Here is an 18,435-nt window from a genome sequence, read left to right as displayed (position 1 = left end):
CTCCTGATCTTCTGAGTCCTTAAAAGGAAGAAGGTGGATAAAGCTTAAGCCCATTTGTGCAATATAAGCAAATCATGAGTAGAAGTAGGAGGGGTAAACCGAGGCACAGAAAGATTAAAATGGCTTGCACACCATTCGCCAGGTGTAGCCAGGTTTGTTCCAGTTTTGAGAGTCCTGCTATAATCGTCTTCCCTTCCCCCCACCACCGCAAGAAAAAAACAAATCTAACACATAGAGTGGCTTTTACCCCTCAGGACTCTCAGGTGTTTTCATGAGAACAGAGGGGTTGTCATGACCTTCAGGTATCACAGAGAGAAACTGAGTCACATTTTGGTACAGTGATTTGCTCCGAGTCACAGCAGGTTTGATCCAGAGCTCAAAGCCCTTTGATCAACTGAGAGTGTATAAAAACGTTTCTGTTTAGGCAGGAGGTCAATCGCCTCACTGCCAGAATGAAACAAAATGATGGGGGCTGATGTGTGGGCTGGGGTGTATATCTCAGGTCGTTCTTAGGGATCATTCCCGCAGGTCAGTACCTTCTGCTTCAAATCCAGCCAGTTTACGGGTGGAGCCTTCCTGTATCGTACACTGGACCCGTTATTTGATTCTGGACAGAGTGCACAAACTCAAACAGTTTGACTCGATGACATGCAGAACGCACCTGAATGACGATGTTGAAATGTTGCGATGAAGCATTTTTACAAATGCCCCACAGTCTTCGACCCTCTCCTGATAAAAGCCAATGATTTTCTTCCTGCAGTTGCACTACAGATCAGACCTGATGGGCATGAAGGGGATAGGATGGCTGGCGCTGAGTTCCCCACAGATAGAGAGTGCAAAGAAAGCCGGAGAGCTCATCAGCGAGGTACCATTAATCTGACTCTACCACAGACGCAACCTGGCGTTTATTTCCTCCTGATGAGGGAAACTGCAGATGGACTGGAGATCCCAAAGGGCCCCATGGCCACTGGACTCCTGATATTTCTCTGGGGCCATTTGCAACCAAATCCCAAGACAGAACAAGATTTCCCTCCCAGTGAATTCACTTGCTGGGGAGTTAAAGGCATGTTCCAGTCAGGCAGTGAAAGAAGGGTGATGCATTAGAAGATTCTCAAGAGAGGCGTTAATGTACAATTGTGATCTAAGCTGGCCCATTATTTTTGGGGAGGCAGGGAGAGGGTTTGCCACCCATCTCCTGAGTTTACTCAGAGAGTCCAGTGTCTGGGGGTTGTCTGACTTCAGAGGCTGTTAAAAGTTGCACAGAGATGGTTACGTTCACTGAACTCCCCACCATATTGATGACCTAGAGATTCTTGCCCTGGGAGCTGGTTGAGGGTGCCACTGCTTTCTTCAGTTCCTTAATAATGGAACCTACTTTTATAGGGTCTGAGCAGGGCCACCTTGTTGCTGGATCCTTCCCTCTACTGAATTCCTTTATTGTGATGAGCTATGGCATTTTGCAGCCTCTCTTTTCAAGAATGTAAATACCTGGGAAATGTTCCTTATCACAGAGGCAGCTTGGATCTCTTCCGTATGCTGGTGAGGTGCCCACCAAGAAGAGAGACTTGTTTTCCAATCACGTCATTGGTACATTTGGTACTGAGTAGATGGGGTGAAGCTGCACTCAGAAAAGTGCATGGTGTTTGATTGTTTCATGAGAATCTTGGTCCTTCTCTTATAGACCAAATACCGTAAAAAACCAGACACTATCAAATTCACCACGGTGGTTGACTCTCCAGACCTAGTTCATGCCAAGAACAGCTACATGCATTGCAATGAGGTGGGTGTTTTCTCTTCACTCATCCCAGGCCCAGGAGTGGCTAGTGCTGTGCAGTGGTCAGTGCTTAAGATGTGAGGGCAAACCTTTTGTCCCTTCCCTGGGTGATCTTGGGTCAGTTTTCTAATGTCTTCTAACCCTGGTTCCCTTATTTGAAAGGAGGGTAATGATAGCAACCATTTCATAAGATTGAGTGAATTAAATGAGGATTAAATAAATAAAAGTACGTGAAGCTTTTAGCAAGTATCAGAACAGAGCAAGTCCTCAATAAATGTCCCTAGTTTGACTCATAATCATAACAATAATAATACTAAGTATCATTGATGATCCCTTACCAAACACTAGGTCAGATACATCTTAATTGTTGATAAATGATAATGGAATTAAAAGCTTAACATAAGCCAATTAGAAAAAAAACAAAAACTGCTATATCAAAAGCTTCTTTCTGCTTTTACTCTCTATATGATTTAGCCCCATTTCCTCTCTCCTGTATTAATTTCGAAGAATAGGAAGTTACATATATATTTTTTTCTCTGAAATTGTCCAGGGATTGGATTTTGCACACTCACCAAGCTGCCCCGTGCTCACAGAGTCCAAATGTTGTACTGACCAGTTCACATTTGCAAAACCCAAATTGAATTTGGGAAAGGGTTGGAATATTAAATATTATATTTCCTCTCTAAAACTGGATGAGACTCAACCACTTCCTAAAATTGTTTGCAATTCTTAGATCACCGCCCTAAAAATAGCAACTAAGATAAAGCTTGAGTTTTAAAATTGTGTCTTCTTGGGACACAGGTTGGACCGTGAAAACTTCACATTTCTGAACAGATATTAAGGCATTTAAGACTTTTTAGCTGTTGTGTCTTTTTATTATTACTATTAGCGTTAAGTAGTAAAGGTATGGAGGCATCTTGTTACTAGTAAAAAGCTTGAGCAATGCCCAGTTGCAAAGATTCTCTGAAATATCCACCCACTTTTACTGTTTGTGAAATACACAGGTACAGCCAACCAGGGTGATGGTTTGTGACCCTTTTGGAGCAAATCTTGATGAATATTTTAAGCAGAGTTTATTTAAAACCAGCCCCGCCACCGCCTGACCCTGGCCACATGGGCCCCTCCCTTCCTGGGTGGCTTCTGGAGGGATGCTCTCCACGGGCTTCTGTGCCCTGGGGTGAGGGTATGGGGTCACTCGAGTGGGAGGGGCAGGAACGGGAATCGGCCCCTTCACCTTGGCTGCAGCAAGTGCGGTTTCCCATTTACTGTGAGCCTTCTTCCCCGCAGCGCCTGTACCGGTCAGGGGATGCCGAATCCCGGCACAGATACACCCTGGTCCCCGACCACCCCGATTTCACCAGAGCCCGCCTCAACGCACTGCATCTGAGCGATGTAAGTGAACCAGCGGTTCATGTGTGGTATGTGCCTGTTTCTGTAAAATGATCTGTGCCCAAATGGGATTTTATTTGTTAAAAAAAAAAGAAAAGAAGGTCCTAGGAAGGGGGGCTGGGAGTGGAAAGAACCGTGGATTGAGAGTGGGACAAATGACATGTGTGACTTTGAGCCAGTTTCCTCCCTGGGCCTCAGTTTCCCAGCTGTAAAATGGGGATGGAGCTGTGCTAGCCAATGCCTGTGGTCCTTCTAGCTCTCAAATCCTAATGCTGGGCATGGCTCCAAAGACCTCGGTCAGGTGCTGGGTTACGGCCAGAGGAGTGGTGCCCTGGCCCCGCGGGTGTAGACACCTGCTCTGTTTGTTCTTTGGACACCTCTCCTTAGCCATTCAGAGCAGTGTAAGTTTGGAGACAAAGTGGCGCTTTCTCTGCTTTCTGCAGTTTAGAAAGATGCTGCAATTGTAGTCTATCTGGTCCAAACACAATCCGCTCCTTTGTGTGTGAGGCTGTAGACCCCAACACGTCTGTTTCCCTTGGATGTGTGCCCTTTGCATGCATCACTAAGATGCTGTTTCCTAAACCCAGGCTTGTTGGCAGGGGTTGGAGGCCCCTGGTTGTAATAGAATAGGCGGCCGCTCTTCCAGCAAAGCTGTGATCCTGGGATAACAGGTATCGAGGCGGCAGAATCAAAAGATGCTGTCAGATCAGAATAACACAGGCTGAGTGTGTCGGCCTGGGGCAGCGCGGGGCCTCCCAGAGTCTGGCCATTCTTCCCGCCCTGGCCCGGCCATTGTGTCCTGGGGCTCCGTGAAGATCAACAGCTGCTGCCGTTCACCCTAGAGATGGCTGCCTCGTAGGGGTTGGCGAGAGGCGCCTGCTAGTTAGCGTGTGTATTAGTTTGTTGCGTTTGTAAAGCCCTGTGGGATCCCACACAGTGAATGTGATGGTGCTTTGTAAATATGAGTTATTATGACCATTTGATGCTTTTGAGGGCTGTGCGCGGGATAATTTTAGAACAGCAGCTCTGGTGGGCTGACCTCCATCTGGGGAAGCGGGACCTCCCCCTCAGCGGAGCTTGGACAAAACATCCGTCTCATTAATGCTGCAAGGATGTGGGAAGGCAAGGCCTCCGTTAGAGGAACTATTGGAGGCCCATTGCCCTGGAAACTGGGATAAAACCGCCCGTCCATTTGGGGCCCAGCTTAAGGAGAACAGCCACCCCAGGCTGGTGGCAGAAGCATCTTTCCTCCCACGAGGGATGCCAGTCTGCAGAGTTCCGGAGCTGAAATTAGCCGCCAGGGCACGCGGGTATGGAGAACTCATGGACCTCTTTTGAAAGAGCACTTCTTCGGGGGCGTGTAGGATACGCACAATTGGATCAAGTGCTCTGTGAGGATGATGTGGAGGGAAGGTGACCTTCCTGGGCAAAGAAAGCCATTGAGATGTGTAAGGCAGCCGAAATAACTAAAGAATCAAATGACTCTAATGTGTGAGGATGAGGGCAAAGCTGTGCCCACTGTGATAAAGAAGAGGAGCACCCAGGGTTCCAAATCAAAGAGCCTGCGAAATCTAAAGGCTCCCAGTGGCAAGGCGAGAACCTCAACAGAATAAAAAAAAACTCGGGGAGGAAGTGATGATAATCAAGCAAATAGTTAGTATACAGGGAGAAGTGGCCGGGAGACGGGGATCCAGCACCTCGGGGGGAACCCCAATTTGGGCCGTGCCCTGGAGTTGACCCTCAGTTACAGAGCCTCAGAGGCTGGGATGCATCGAACACCAGAGTGGGGTGACCTCGGAGTTTGATGCTGTGGATAGATCGGTGTCATTTCCTAGCCCAGATCTGGTATGGAGGCTCTTATTAGGAAGGCACCGCAACAGACCCCTTTCCAGGGAATGATAAGGTTTTGGACTCTATTTGCTAGTCTAACATTTGCGGGACCGTCAGAACAGGAAGCGTCATGCTAGAAGGGTGGTTGGTCTGTCATTGTCTGAATGCTCCTCCCCTTCCTCATACCTCTCGGTCCTGCCCGCTAAACTCAGTGGTGACCCAGGAAATCTAATCCTTTGGGCCCTGATTGTGACCTGTCAGTTAGGTGATTACCCCAGCGGTGATGGGTTCTGTACTTCTCGCTGCTTGAACAGAACAGGCGTTTGGCTCCTGGTTTGTGATGTTGGAGGTGGAGGCGGTGATGAAGGTGAAGGTGACAACGGGCAGCAGGACCGAAAAACGATGAGCTCCACCGTGCTTGGCTCGAGCTTTCCGTGGTCCCCTCTAGTTCCAGGCCCGGTTGTGGGGTGGCGTGAGGGCACTTTGCTTTTTTCTGCCACTTTTCCTGTGCTTAATCCCCCGAATCCCCTGTAGAACAGAGCCTCAGCCTTGACCTCTATTTCCAAGTGACAAAAGTAAGGTCCTTAAGGGCCCCCTCACCTGCCGTGGCTCTGGGAATGAGTGAGAGACCGACACGGTCCGGGGCTGTCACTTTGTCATCTGTTGGTGATGTGCCTCGCCTGCTGTCTCCCTTCTCTGTGGCGGAATAAAGAACAGCCTTCTGCTGGGATCCCCAGGTGACTCCTTTCGTGGAGACGTTCCCTTATCTTGAAAAAAAAATATTAGCTACATGAAGGCACGGGAGATTTTGATGCCTCCATCGGTGATGTGGGTCTACCTGAGGACTGAGAGGATGTGATTACAGACTCCCCGAGGGTGTGTGAGAACAACTTGAAAAGGGAAAAAAATGAAAGAGGAAGATGTGAAATACGGGGGTCAGGAACTCGGGCAGGTTCCTGACAATCAATTTAATTCAGGGGAAGGCTCTCCCCTCAGTGCAGGCACCAGGGGTGCATGTGGGATGCAGCATGCTTCATAGGGATGCTGTGACATGGCATCAGAGGTAGCCCAGGGGCCCCCAGGAAGTCAGTGGAGCCAGTGAACATGTGGGTGCCAGGACCTAAGGAATAGAACCTTCGGCAGGTGGGAGGAAACAGGGTTCTTGAACTTTTGAGTTCTGGCATCTAGAAGCTGCAAACCTGAAACGCTGAAAGTAAAAGCAAAGACAGAAAGAAGGTGGTCAGGGGCATCTGGTACCAGTGGGATGTAGCAAATGAGCCAGACCCACAGACCCCAAGACCCACAGGAGCAGGGCCTGATGCTCAGGCTGGGGGCTGAGAGCTGAAGCCCTTTGTGGCCAGAGCTGGGGGAGGTCCTCAGGATGGATGTGGGACCACGGGCTCTGCCATTCTGGGCACCAGCAAGACAGAGGGTACATATTTAGGAACCACTCCCACTGAGAACCAGCAACATTCCAGACATGGAGCTACTCACTCCCCGCTCACTCATTTCTGTGTTTCCCCGACTAGAAAGTCTACAGAAACTCTTGGGAACAGACCCGGGATGGTGGCTACGACTTCAGGCTGGATGCCATCCCGTTCCAGACCGCCCTGGCATCCAGGGAGATTGCCAGTGACGTAAGACCTCACGTTCTCGCCCTCCTCTCTCTCTCTCACTGATAGGTTTTGCTCTGGTTTTCCCAGATCTGTTGAAAGGCAAACCACCGGGAACCAAAACTGAACAAATATTTCAAATGAAAGAAAAAAGTTGGCCTTATTTTTTAGCATCTTAGCCAGAAATTTGGAATTGGGGAGGGTCGTATTCCCACTCCCTCTGTTTTAAGAGAGGCACTCTTAAAAGTTGACGCATGTGGACAGTACCTAGAAGTCAATTAACATACGATTGATTTGTTGACCTTCAATTGAGGGACTATTTTTTTTCAGCTGAAGTGCACTGTGGTGGGATAGAAAGAGATTGGGTTTCCCCCCTAGATTGACTTGAGTTCAAATCCTGGCTCAGTCACTTAGGAATTGGCTCTGTGGTCTTGGGCAAGTTGCTTAAATTCTCTGAACTCAACTATCTCCATCTATGAAATAGACATCTAATACTGGCCTCCTAGGATTGACGTAGGGATGAAACCAAAGTGGTTCATAGTGTCATGCACAGAACATGACAAAACACGGCAGCTTCTATTATTGAATAGGAAGATATCATTAACTAGATACGTCATCATTCTTGAGTGGCTTGTCACTGGTCCAAAGTGAGATAAGTACAGAAATCAAGAGCAAGCATTCAGGAACATTCTTAGCAGTTAGACATTATGACCTCCAAGCCTGTGTGACTGGTGGACTCCTCTGGCTGAGCAGAGTAGAGGCCAGTTTTTGTGTGTTATCAAATGTACCTGGTACCACTACATACTAATCACAGGCAGGAGGACCACATATTGGACTTTGACAGATTGGAAAGTTTAAAAAGCAAAACAAAATGAATCCTGTCCTTCACTATAGATGGTTTGAGGAGCACTGGACTGGGTCCCTGAAAGCTGGAAAGAATCAAAGGATGAGTGGCTACTGAGAGAATGGACACATTTTTCTTGCTGTTGGATTATTAACTATTACAGCAGCGATAATACCAGCAGCCAACACTCGGCGGGCATGAGCCTGTGCCAGACATGAAGCTCAGCCCCCACGGAATCCTCTCAACGTCCCATGGGGTGGAGGTTCATGCTCCCATTTTATCAGGTGGGGAAACCAAGAAACCAGAGAGACTCAGTAACTGACCCAAGGCCACACAGCTAGTAGGCAACAGAGGGAGATCCAGGTCCCAGGTCTACTTGAATCCAAAGCTGTGCCCTTAACCCACTGTTGAACTTCCTGCTGAGATCCTGAGGACTGGTCCTAGAAGGGAGGTGGGCGCCCATGACCCCCCTCTGCATCTCTGACCTGCAGTTCCGGTACAGAGAGGCCTTCCTGCGGGACCGGGGCCTGCAGACTGGGTACCGCAGCATCCACGACGACCCGAGGATGAAGCATTTCCTCAGTGTCAGCAAACTCCAGGGTGACAATGAGTACGGGAAGGACTTCGCTAAGAGTCAGTCCCAGTTCCACAGCCGCCCAGACCAGCCTGGCTTCCTCCAAGCCAAGAGGAGCCAGCAGCTGGCCAGCAGTGTGTGCTACAGGCAGCCCCTGCCCCAGCCCACCTGCGACCCAGAGCAGCTGGGCCTGAACCATGCCCAGAAGGCCCACCAGCTGCAGAGCGATGTGGGCTGCCCTCACTCCCTGGCCGAGGCCCGGCCTCTGGGGCCTCTTCGTAAGAGATGGCCAGAATCCCACGTCCCCTGTTACCTTCAGGGAGGACCTGGGCTGAGATAGAACCCAGGAGACCTAACTCAATAGTGCCAGAAGAAATGACAAGAATTGCAATGTACTGAGTCCTTCCTGTGGGCCAGGCTCTGTGCCGAATGCTTTCTGAGCGTCGTGCCACGGAGCTCTCACAACCACCCCACCACTGCCCCAGTTTACAGATGGGGAACCTGAGTCTTAGAGAGGTGAAGTAACAAACTCAAGATCACATGGCAAATAAGTGGCAGGCCTGGGATCTGAGCCCCATTTGGTTTGATGTGAGAGCACAAGCTCTTGATTGCCGTGCCATACTCTTTCCAAGGGATCTTAGTAGTTGCCTAGACCGTGACCTTTCTCTGGGAGGCAACTGAAGCCCAAAAAAGGGAAATGACTTCCATAAGGCCACAGAGCAAGTCAAGATGGGAGCTCAGCCTTGAACCAGGTCTCTGACCCTCCACCCCCATTACAGCCCCATCACTTGAATGGAAAGATGCAGAGGGCAGCGTTATGCTGGCCCAGCCCCCAGCACAGAGGGTCCTCAATGCCGGGGAGCTCCTGCTTAAGATGAATTGGCTCACTTGACCTGGCTTCACTGACAGCATATTCTCCAGGGCAGGCTTTTTAAGCCTCCCCCCAAACCCTGCTGACCTATTCCTCTTGCCTCCCTCCTTCCCCCAAGGTTAAGTACAAATCAGACTTGAACCTGACCAGAGGTATTGGCTGGACACCTCCTGGCTCCTACAAAGTGGAAATGGCTCGGCGGGCTGCAGAGCTGGCCAACGCGAGGGGCCTGAGTCTCCGGGGAGCTTACGTGAGTAGTGGGCTGGCTTGCAAGGCCATGGGGGAAAGGCAAACTCATTGTTTCTTTTCAAACTTTATTTTTGGCCAAAGGTCAGCTGGCTCTAAAGACGTGTGAAATGCAGCTCACGCAAGGCGCCTAATTTCATGGGTCTGAGGTGACCAGGAGGGTGACACCCGGGTTAAACTTCCTGCAGGGTTTTCTCTGAAGTCACAGCCATTAGTTCTTCGGAGACAAACATGCCGGGGCTACATCAATCGCAGCCGCGGCAGCCCAGGCTGTGCTGACTGCTTGCTCGTTACATTCATGGAAGGGGTCAGGGACTTGCTGGCTACAACAGTCTGGGTTTTGAACCCTACTTTGTTCGGAAGAAAGATGCCACGTCTAAATGAGAGATTGGCTTTACTTCTTTCTCTTTCTTGCCTTGAGGATCCTTCTTCTTGGGGAGGATGGAGGAGGGAAAAAGGAAGGGGAGGGCGAGCGTTTTAGACAGCTTGTCCTATGGGAGCAGGGCAGGAGGTTCATCTTAACTCAGGGAGCTGTGTTTGATTTCTGCAGGGGGGGCAGGAGGCTGTAGAGACCGGAGATGATCAGAGGGGGCATGTGAACCCAGATGCCACCGAGATTCTTCACGTCAAAAGGAGGAAGGCCCTGCCGTTGTGAGTGGGCGGCGTCCACCTGGGATTCTTGGGAGAGGAGCTGGAGAGGAAATTTGCACGCCAGAGACATGGCTTCAGTTGCGGCCAACTGTGAAAACAGCACCCCAGCCCATGCTCCGATCCTCCTTTATTAAAATAACAACTCTCTGAAAGTGGGCGGAGAATGTTGTATTTTGGTCCCCTGTCGGATGCCTAGAAGTGGGGTGGCCCTGTTGCGTGCCTTGAGTGTCTGGGATGAGGGATAAAGATGTGAAGGTGACCCCCACCGACGCTAAGCCGTCTGAAATCTCACATTTGCAAATGTCCGAGGTGAAGGCAGTCGATGAACACTGATTTTCTAGAAGCTACAATTGTTGGAAGGGAAGCAAACGTCATATACTTCAGGTTGATTCTCTCTTTTCTGGGTTTCCCAGGAGGGAGCCTGAGGCAGTGGTGGCCATGCTGGTCCAGGGCACCCCAGGCTGGGCAGCAGTGGTCTCTGCTTAGAGCCTGGACACTCGGAGGCTTCCGGGGCTGTCCACGGCCGCCCGTGAGGCCTCGCCTTGGCCGGGTGCTGAGGAGGATGGGCTGTGAGCTTTGGAAGACACCTCAAAAGCTAGCCTCCCTTTCCATGGTGGCGTTGATCCAAGTCAGGAATTTGGTCACTTGGGTGTAGACTCCTGGCTTCTTCCCACACTCCAGGCCCCAGCTCACGATCCCATAGACGTAGTAGGTACCGTCCTTCTCACAGGTCAGAGGGCCTCCAGAGTCACCCTAGGGGAAAAAGACGCAGGAGTCAGCCTTGTGAATAGGAATGCATTCAGAGACAGCCCCACCCTCCGTGAGGGGGTGCCGGGGTGGGGGAGGGGTGAGACTGCTGGCGGGTCCTGGGGAAAGTAGCAACAAGGCTCTTCCAATGCCTCACGTGACGCAGTGCTCTGAAGGGAGAGAAACAAATACCAACCTACGTCCTGAGTCAGTGAGGGCTTCCTGAGTCAGAGAAGCCACGGGGCCGGGGCCCAGTGCCGGACCCAGCCCTACTTCCTGACCCGCCATGACTCTTAGTGATACAGGTATTACAAGGGGCCCTCAACTTCTCATTCCGGCAGGGATCTGGCAGAGGCTGAGAGGTGCCCTGTTTGGATAGAGCCCTTCCAGGGCCCACAAGGGCACACACATGGCAAGGAGGATGGGGCTCAGAGGCAGCATGGCCTTGATGTTTAACATGGTCCATGGAGTTAGATCTGCTGGGCTCCAAACCAGGCTTACCGCCTGCTGGCCAGCGGGGCCTCGGGTTCTCACACTGTAAACCGTGGGTAGCAACAGAACCCCTGCCCCACGCTGAGGGTCTTGTGAGGACTAATGTTTGTAAAGCACATAGAACAGTGCCTGGTTCATATTAAGCCCCCAGTTAAGGTGGAGGGGATGAAGATGGTGAGGAGGAGAGGAATGAGGACGTCTCTCACACACACACACACACACACACACACACACACACACACACACACACACACACTGTTGCTTACGCACCACAACTGGTAGGCTTTTTAATGAATTGTCTCTTTCAATCTTAGCCACAATCTGCTGATTTTATGGATACACTATTTCCGTTTTACAGATTAGACACCTGAGGTTGGAGAATTATTTCGGTGCAGTGGGTTGAATGTTTATGTCCCCCTGCCCCCAAATTCATATGCTGAAGCCTCATCCTCACTGGGGTGTTATTAGGAGGTGGGACTTTGGGGAAGTGATTAGGTCATGAGGGTGGAGGCTTCATGCATGGTATTAGTGCCCTTATAGAGGAGACCCTAGAGAACTAGCTTTCTCTCTCCACTATGTGAGGACACAATGAGAAGTTGGCAGTCTGCAACCTGGAAGAGGGTCCTCACCAGAACCTGCCCATGCCGGCACCTGATTTCAGACTTCCAGCCTCCAGGACTGTGAGAAATAAATGTCTGTTGTTTAAGCCAGCCACCAAGTCTAAGGTAATTTGTTATAGGGGCCCGAGCTGACTAAGCCATTCAGTGATTGATAAAGGTCACAAAGTAAAGGATAGAAGCAGGTTTCAAACCCATGACCATCGGCTTTTAAAGCCTGCAAGGGAAGCCCTTGAAATATCTAGGGAATTGAACAATCTATTTTCTTATTCGTCTTCTAGGGACTTAGGGAAAATCACTCCCATCTGCCCACACACCTCCTTTGAGTAGGTGGATATCTGTGGCTCCTTGGGCAGGGGCAGAGGGTCACAGTAGAGCCACAAACCCTGGGGAGAGTGACCGTGATTTCCCATCCCAAAGGGGGCTCAAGGCTGGGAGATCATTGTTGGGTCCCTTTGTAGGGAGAAGCTCAGATTTGAATGTGCCCATGCTGGTCCCCCAAAGTCCTATATGGGGGCAGGTGTCAGGCAGGTTCTAAATTGGCTCTGGCCACAGAGAAGCCACTCAGCCAATTAGTTTATTAGGGTTAAATAGCCCTCCCCCTTCACACACACACACACACACACACACACACACACACACACACACACACATTTAAATCCTAATGGTTAGTCAATATTGTTGTGAATTCTCTGGCGTCTCATCTTTCTCCTTCCAACCACTGGTCTTTGGGACTCTTCCCTGCTTATTGGGATTTGCAGACAAGCTGCCCAGTGCTGAGGCCATTTAAACACAGTGGAGCAAATTCCTGCTCTGCCACTTGCCACCCAGGTGCTATAGGCCAAGATGGTTTCTCTAAGCATCTGTACAACGGTGATAATGACATCCCCTTCACCAGATGGTTGTGAGAATTAAGTTGGACAATGTGGGCAAAGTGACAGCTATGGTTATTATGCTGAGTCGTCCTGGTTTGATGTGGATTCAGATTTGCCAGAGGACAGACATGTCCCCCTTAGCTTAATGGCAGGTGGGTCTCTGAACCCGCCTCCCAGCCCAGGGTTCTAAGGGCCCTCTGTGCCCGGTGTAAGGTCCTGTCAGCCCCTCCTTTTTCAAGTACCACTTGGAGTCTCTGACCTGGCAGGAGTCTTGCCCAGGCTTCTGGAGGTTTCCTGCACAAATCATACTGTCGTCGATCATGTGGTCATAGAGTTGGCGGGAGTTGCACACGGTGTTGCTGATCAGCTTGACTTTGGCATCCAGGAGCTGGTGGGACCCTTCTCCTGCGGGGCGGAGAAAAGAGGTTGCCACTGTACAGACCAGGCTGGAACCTGCCCCACCAGAAGCCAGCAGCAGTCAGAAGAGGGCCACCAGACCTGAGCTCGGCAGGAAGGGTTCTTCCAGGAGATGGGCAGAGTAGCCTCATCTTTCAGGGCTGGGGGCTCTTTGCTTTCAGCCTTTGCGATGGTTCTACAGACATTCAATGCTGTGTTTATCACATGGAGCAGAATCATTTATGCCCTCCTCTGTCTCCCCAACTAGACGGTGAGGTTGGGCAAGCAGGGATGGTGTCTTAAACCCATTTTTAATTTCCCATGCCTGGCAGAGGGCTGCACGTAGTAGAGCCTTCACGACGCATGAAGTGCCCTGGTTGATCACCTAGAGTACCTGCTTCCCAGAGCAGACATTTCCTTGCCTAAAGAACCTCTGTTCTGCTCAATCTGCTCTCGTCAGCACGATGATGCTGAAAGGTTTAGATGGACTCCAATGACGTTAGCTACAAAAAGGTTTCCTGGTTAACCCTAAATCTAATTATCGATCAGAAATCTTTCCCAGAAGCCTTCTGACAAATTTATGTATTACACTTCACTTTCTTCCTCAATATGGGCCTATTTAAAGTGATTCTTGCTTTCCATGATTAAGAACTAGATTTGGGGGGGAAGAGAAATCTATTTTGAGTATTTGAGAGAGACTTGATATATACTTCTGAATTTCATATATGAGAGGATGTAATCTTGTCAGTACTATAAGGAAAGTAGCCCTTTGGTTACTTTTTAAGATCAGACCAAATCCTAGAGATAAATCAATAGCTTGATTTAACAAAAATTTATAGAATGCTACTATGTAGAGAGCCTTGACCAAAGCACCGTAGGAGAGTCAAAGGTGAATGAAACCTGACCCCTGCCCTCCAGGGGCTGACTTAATGAATATCTCTGGAGAATTCTATCATCTCCTGATTCCAAACCTAGGATGTTATTGGGAAACTGAAACTCAGCTGTCCAAGTGACAAAGCCAAGAACCTAATACAAGTCTGTCTGACTCCAAAATCCATCTTCTTTCTAATTTATCCTCTTTCCAATGTACCTAGGAAAGGAAAAAGTTCTCCATGGATACAGGATCAATGCTTGGTGAAAGTCAAAGATCTAAGGGTTGGGGCCAAGGACAGATATGGAGATCAGAGAAGACTCCTTGAAGGTGATGAGATTTAACTGGAGCTTGAGAGATGGGGCAACCTCTTTCTTTTGTTTATACATTTTGAATATAACACTGATATCTAGTTCAGGAGGGCAGTTGAGTGTAACCCTTTCTTGTCTGGTGGATGTAACTCACCTGGGCCTCAGGAGAATGCATGGCCAGCCTCACCTGTTTCTGTAACACCCCAGCCGGAGATGTGACACTCAGTCCCAGGGGGAAAGGGACCATCAGGCAAACATACAGTTTTCACATATTTGGATTCCAGAGCACACTGACCATCCACTGGTTTTAGCTTGAGCAAAGCTAGGTAGAGAAAGGGGAAACAGGCAGTGATATCCTCTCTGTCAAAGAAGCATCAGCTTCAGCTTGATTGGAAGGTGGACCTAGCAAAGCCCCATTCCCGATACCTAAAAGAACTCTCCCTTGGTCATTTCATTCTTTTAACTTTCAATTCGGAGGAGTAATAACACTTTGGGCTGAGTTTTAAATTACTTCGAATCCTTTTTTAAAAAACAGGCTTTAAGGGGGAAAAAAAGATATTGAGGAAGCAGAAAGAGTGAGAGGTCTGTGAATGGAGAAATAGGGGGTAGAGCTAAGCAGCAGGCAGATTAAGTCCATCATTGCCTACCAGGTGCCAGATGTGCATGGGGGTACATGAGCATCACATCACTTAGCACATAGGAAGTGGAGACTTGTACGTCAGTGTCTCCGTTCTACAGAAGAGGGAATTGCAGCTTAGAGAGGTGAGCCAGCTGTTAATTCAAGGCTGAGCTCTCTCCACAACGCAATATTCCTCACATCTCTTCCCCTCAATTTAAGAACTTGTGCACATTTATCTGCGACACTAACACAGACCTTTAAGAACTAAAAAGCTCTGGAATAAATGCTCTACCTTACAGGGTCTATGAGGGACCAAAAAGACAAGAGCACTTTCTAGAACCAAACCTCAGCTTTCCATCAGTAGAGAAACCCACCCAGGACAAGACCCACGGGAGAGCCACGATAGAAGAGACTTGCCAATGTCGTTGTAGGGAATGTCGTCTCTTTCGTCATAGTGGCTGTACTTGAATATCTTCTCCACCCCAAAGCTCTGCTCGTGGAATTCTGTCTTCTTCAGGTCCTGGTCCCCTAGCACCACTTTTAGATATTTGGCTTTTAAGCTACAAGGGAAAGTAAGATGATCAGGAACTAGCCCTGGAATTTGAGAGACTGGATCCACACCCTGGCTCTGCTCCTGGTGAGCTGTGTGACCTTTGACAGATGACCTGACCTTCTCGCGCCTCAGCATCCTCATCTGTAATCATGGTCTTGCTAAAGATCTCTCCTGCTTGTCTTTAAGTAGCTAGTTTGGAGGCTTGCATGTCATAACACATGTAATGCACATGGTGAGCATTCTACACATGGGAGCTCTCTTCTATCTGGTTGTAAGGAAACATCCTTTCGCCCTTGGAGCAAGATCCAACCCCCAGGTCCTGCCAGAGTTACCAAGATGCTGCTCAGATGGGAAGAGAAGAACCCCCCTGGAGATTGCAGCCACCCTAACCTCTGCTCCCAGCAGGCACCTACTCGGTGCAGTGGGCGGCAGTCAGCACCCAGCAGGGGTGGATCAGTGTCCCCCCACAGAAATGGCCCTGGGGCATGGAGATGGTCAGTCGCAACGAGGTCTGCAGGGACGCCTGCCATGGGTGCTTGCCCGCTGTGCTCTTAAAGCCGCCGTAGATCCTCTTGACCTTCCTCTCTGCTATCTCAGTCCTCCCGCATGAGTCAAACTCGGGAAGTTTGGTCAGGGGCTCCGTGAGGCTTCCCTCTGGGTTGGCAACATCTGTGAAGCACAAGAAAAATAAATCACCCTTCTCACCCTCCCTCCAGATCCTCAGAGGGACCTTGTCAGAGGCATGGCTCTGCATCCCGAAGCTTAAATAGTGTCCAGAGCTAAGAGACTATACTGGTGCGTATAGGATAGGCACGTGTGCAGTTAGCATTTGTTGAATACATTGATTAATACAAAGCGAGTCTATAGAATTAATGGTGAAGATGTTGCCTTTTCCTTCTTATTTTGACATGTACACAGACACATAAAAAATGTTTGTCACTTATATGTGGAATCTAAAAATTACAACAAATTAGTGAATATGACCAAAAAAAGAAGCAGACTCACAGATATAGAGAACAAATTAGTGGTTAGCAGTGGGGAGACAGAAGGAGGGAGGGGCAAGACAGGGGTAGGGATTAAGAGGTATGAACTATTAGGTATAAAATAAGCTACAGGGATATATTGTACAATGGGGGAATATAGCCAATATTTTATAACTATAAATGTAGTACAACCTTTAAAAATTGTGAATCACTGTAGTGTACACCTGTAACTTACATAATATTGTACAGCAAATATACTTCAATAAAAAATGTGTGTATAAATATATAAATCCATCTCTGGGTATGCATTTAACTATGTGTTAATGCACACATATATTTTGGAGGCTTTTTTGGTGCCTAGGGGAAGATATTCAGATGAAGTAGAGTGGGGGAGAGAAGCCATTTGCACATATAACTGTCATGCAAAGGAGAGAGCAACAGGTGTTGCATGGATGGTGCCCAATCTATTCCATGGGGTTTGTAAGAAGGGAGAGAGAGTATTTCACTTGGTAAATCATGGAGGACTTCCTGGAGGAGTGGCTACTTGGGTTGATTCTCAAAGAATGGTTGGATATGAACAAGAGTGGGTATGGGCAGAGTATTACAGACAGAGGTGACCATAAGAGCAAAGGCACAGAAATGAAACTGTCCAGGGAAGTAATTCCATTGAGCAGAGGGAGGGTGCATTGCTTCAGACGTGGGTAGAGAGGTGGGCTAAGGCAGCGTGGCAGGAAGACTGTGAGGCTGGAATTCAGTCCATGCTGTATCCTGAGAGGCTGTGGAGACCCGGCCACTGTTTGATCACCACTGTACACTGAAGGCCTGGCATAGCGCCTGGCATCCAGCAAGCAATCGATCAATATTTGCTGAGTGCACTGATTGGGAGTCAGGAAGCCTGAGTTTACAAAGGTATCCAAGTCTGCTCGACCTCCCGAGAGGGGAGCAGAGGATTGGGCAGTTGGGTTGCCACTGGGATGGCAAATGGTAAAGCAGGTGTTGTGGAAGGACAGGGGTAGGACAGAGAGGGAGTTCCAGGAACATCTGTCTATGGCTCTGCAACCTCCCCACTACCCAGGCCTCCAGACAGCCACAGTCTTACCTAGTTCTGAGCAGGCGGGGACATCACAGTACTCCCATTTCACCTTTGCATTGTTTACTTTAAAGAAACACCAGGGCTTTTTGTCTCCATCTGGGTTTCTAAAATAAAAAAACAAACTAAGCTGGAGCCAAGGCTTGGTGAACCCGCTGGACCTCATTAAAAGTCCTTTGAGTAAGAGAGTACCAAGCTCTTGCATCCCCCTGGGACCACATTCCATTCCATTCCTCCAACGGGTTAGCAAACCTTGACATATAAGAGTGGTTATAGTTTTGGGGCCAAATCTTAACTTCCAGAGGAGAATCTCAATAACCAGGAAGTAGTTCACGAGCTTTGTGCCAGATCCACGGGACATATTACATTGTGTGTAGGAAAATAAATGAGATCCCTGTCGAAGATCCTTCTTTGTCAGGAAAGTGAAATAACTACAGAAACATGGTGAGAGTAGGGCTCCTCTGCCCGAACCTTCAAATTCTGTGCATGGGAATTCTCTGAGAGAGGCTGCTGGGGTTCACCCCGAAGACAGTCCCATGGAGGGAACAGCTCAAGGTAAGTGAAAGTAGAAGGAAACTTGTGTTTTGTGCTAGGGAAATCCTCTTGCTTAATGGAACCAGTTTAAAGCCATACAAAAAAATCTCTGTTTCTATATGCAGACCATGCATGTCCTTGGCCTTGGTTAGACAATGAGCAGTGGGAGGAAGCCAACAGAACGGTCAGGAAGACGGGGAAGAAGGTAAGTAGTCATCACCAGGGATAGAAATGGCTTTATTCTTATTTGGGAAAACCTGCACATCCTTGTGTCAGAGACCGTAATGCTAACCAAACATTCCATTTCCTCCTTTGAAGTTCCATTTATCCCTTGACGTTATGTGGGACTATATGACCATTTCTGGCCAATGAAATATGTGTGCTAAGATGACGTGTCACTTCTAGGCTGACGTAGTAAAAATCTCATGCTCCATGTTCCAGCCCTTCCTGTGTATCTGAGTAACTAAGTGAAGCTAAGATTACCCCCTACCTCCACACCCAACCTACATGACACACATAGCATTAATGAGAAATAAACATGGATGTATTCAGGCC

General features: G+C 48.9%; 2 protein-coding genes across 15 annotated transcripts in view; one reads left to right on the top strand and one right to left on the bottom strand.

Annotated features, from left to right (window-relative positions):
- Nucleotides 1–9,944, top strand: part of NRAP (nebulin related anchoring protein) — a 69,704-nt gene extending 59,760 nt beyond the window's left edge. For 10 of the 14 annotated variants that reach the window (XM_082407924.1, XM_082407919.1, XM_082407926.1 and 7 more), the window contains 6 exons: nt 761–865; nt 1,682–1,780; nt 3,062–3,166; nt 6,523–6,630; nt 9,014–9,145; nt 9,692–9,944. In XM_082407924.1, the coding sequence (XP_082264050.1) occupies nt 761–865; nt 1,682–1,780; nt 3,062–3,166; nt 6,523–6,630; nt 9,014–9,145; nt 9,692–9,796 (654 nt within the window). In that variant the 3' untranslated portion in view covers nt 9,797–9,944. The remainder of the gene's footprint in view (nt 1–760; nt 866–1,681; nt 1,781–3,061; nt 3,167–6,522; nt 6,631–9,013; nt 9,146–9,691) is intronic. The other 4 variants (XM_082407917.1, XM_082407927.1, XM_082407925.1 and 1 more) reach the window with 2 other exon arrangements.
- Nucleotides 9,940–18,435, bottom strand: part of HABP2 (hyaluronan binding protein 2) — a 37,155-nt gene continuing 28,659 nt past the window's right edge. Inside the window, exons 8-13 of the mRNA XM_082407976.1 lie at nt 17,356–17,453; nt 15,687–15,942; nt 15,138–15,280; nt 14,289–14,423; nt 12,783–12,928; nt 9,940–10,545 (exon numbers count right to left, since the gene is read on the bottom strand). Of these exons, the coding sequence (XP_082264102.1) occupies nt 10,381–10,545; nt 12,783–12,928; nt 14,289–14,423; nt 15,138–15,280; nt 15,687–15,942; nt 17,356–17,453 (943 nt within the window). The 3' untranslated portion in view covers nt 9,940–10,380. The remainder of the gene's footprint in view (nt 10,546–12,782; nt 12,929–14,288; nt 14,424–15,137; nt 15,281–15,686; nt 15,943–17,355; nt 17,454–18,435) is intronic.

The sequence above is a fragment of the Balaenoptera borealis genome, assembly GCF_965194805.1.
Source record: "Balaenoptera borealis genome assembly, chromosome: 10".
NCBI classification, from domain to species: domain Eukaryota; kingdom Metazoa; phylum Chordata; class Mammalia; order Artiodactyla; family Balaenopteridae; genus Balaenoptera; species Balaenoptera borealis.
The sequence above is the reverse complement of the archived record's forward strand: the minus strand, read 5'-3'. Positions and strand labels throughout refer to the sequence as shown.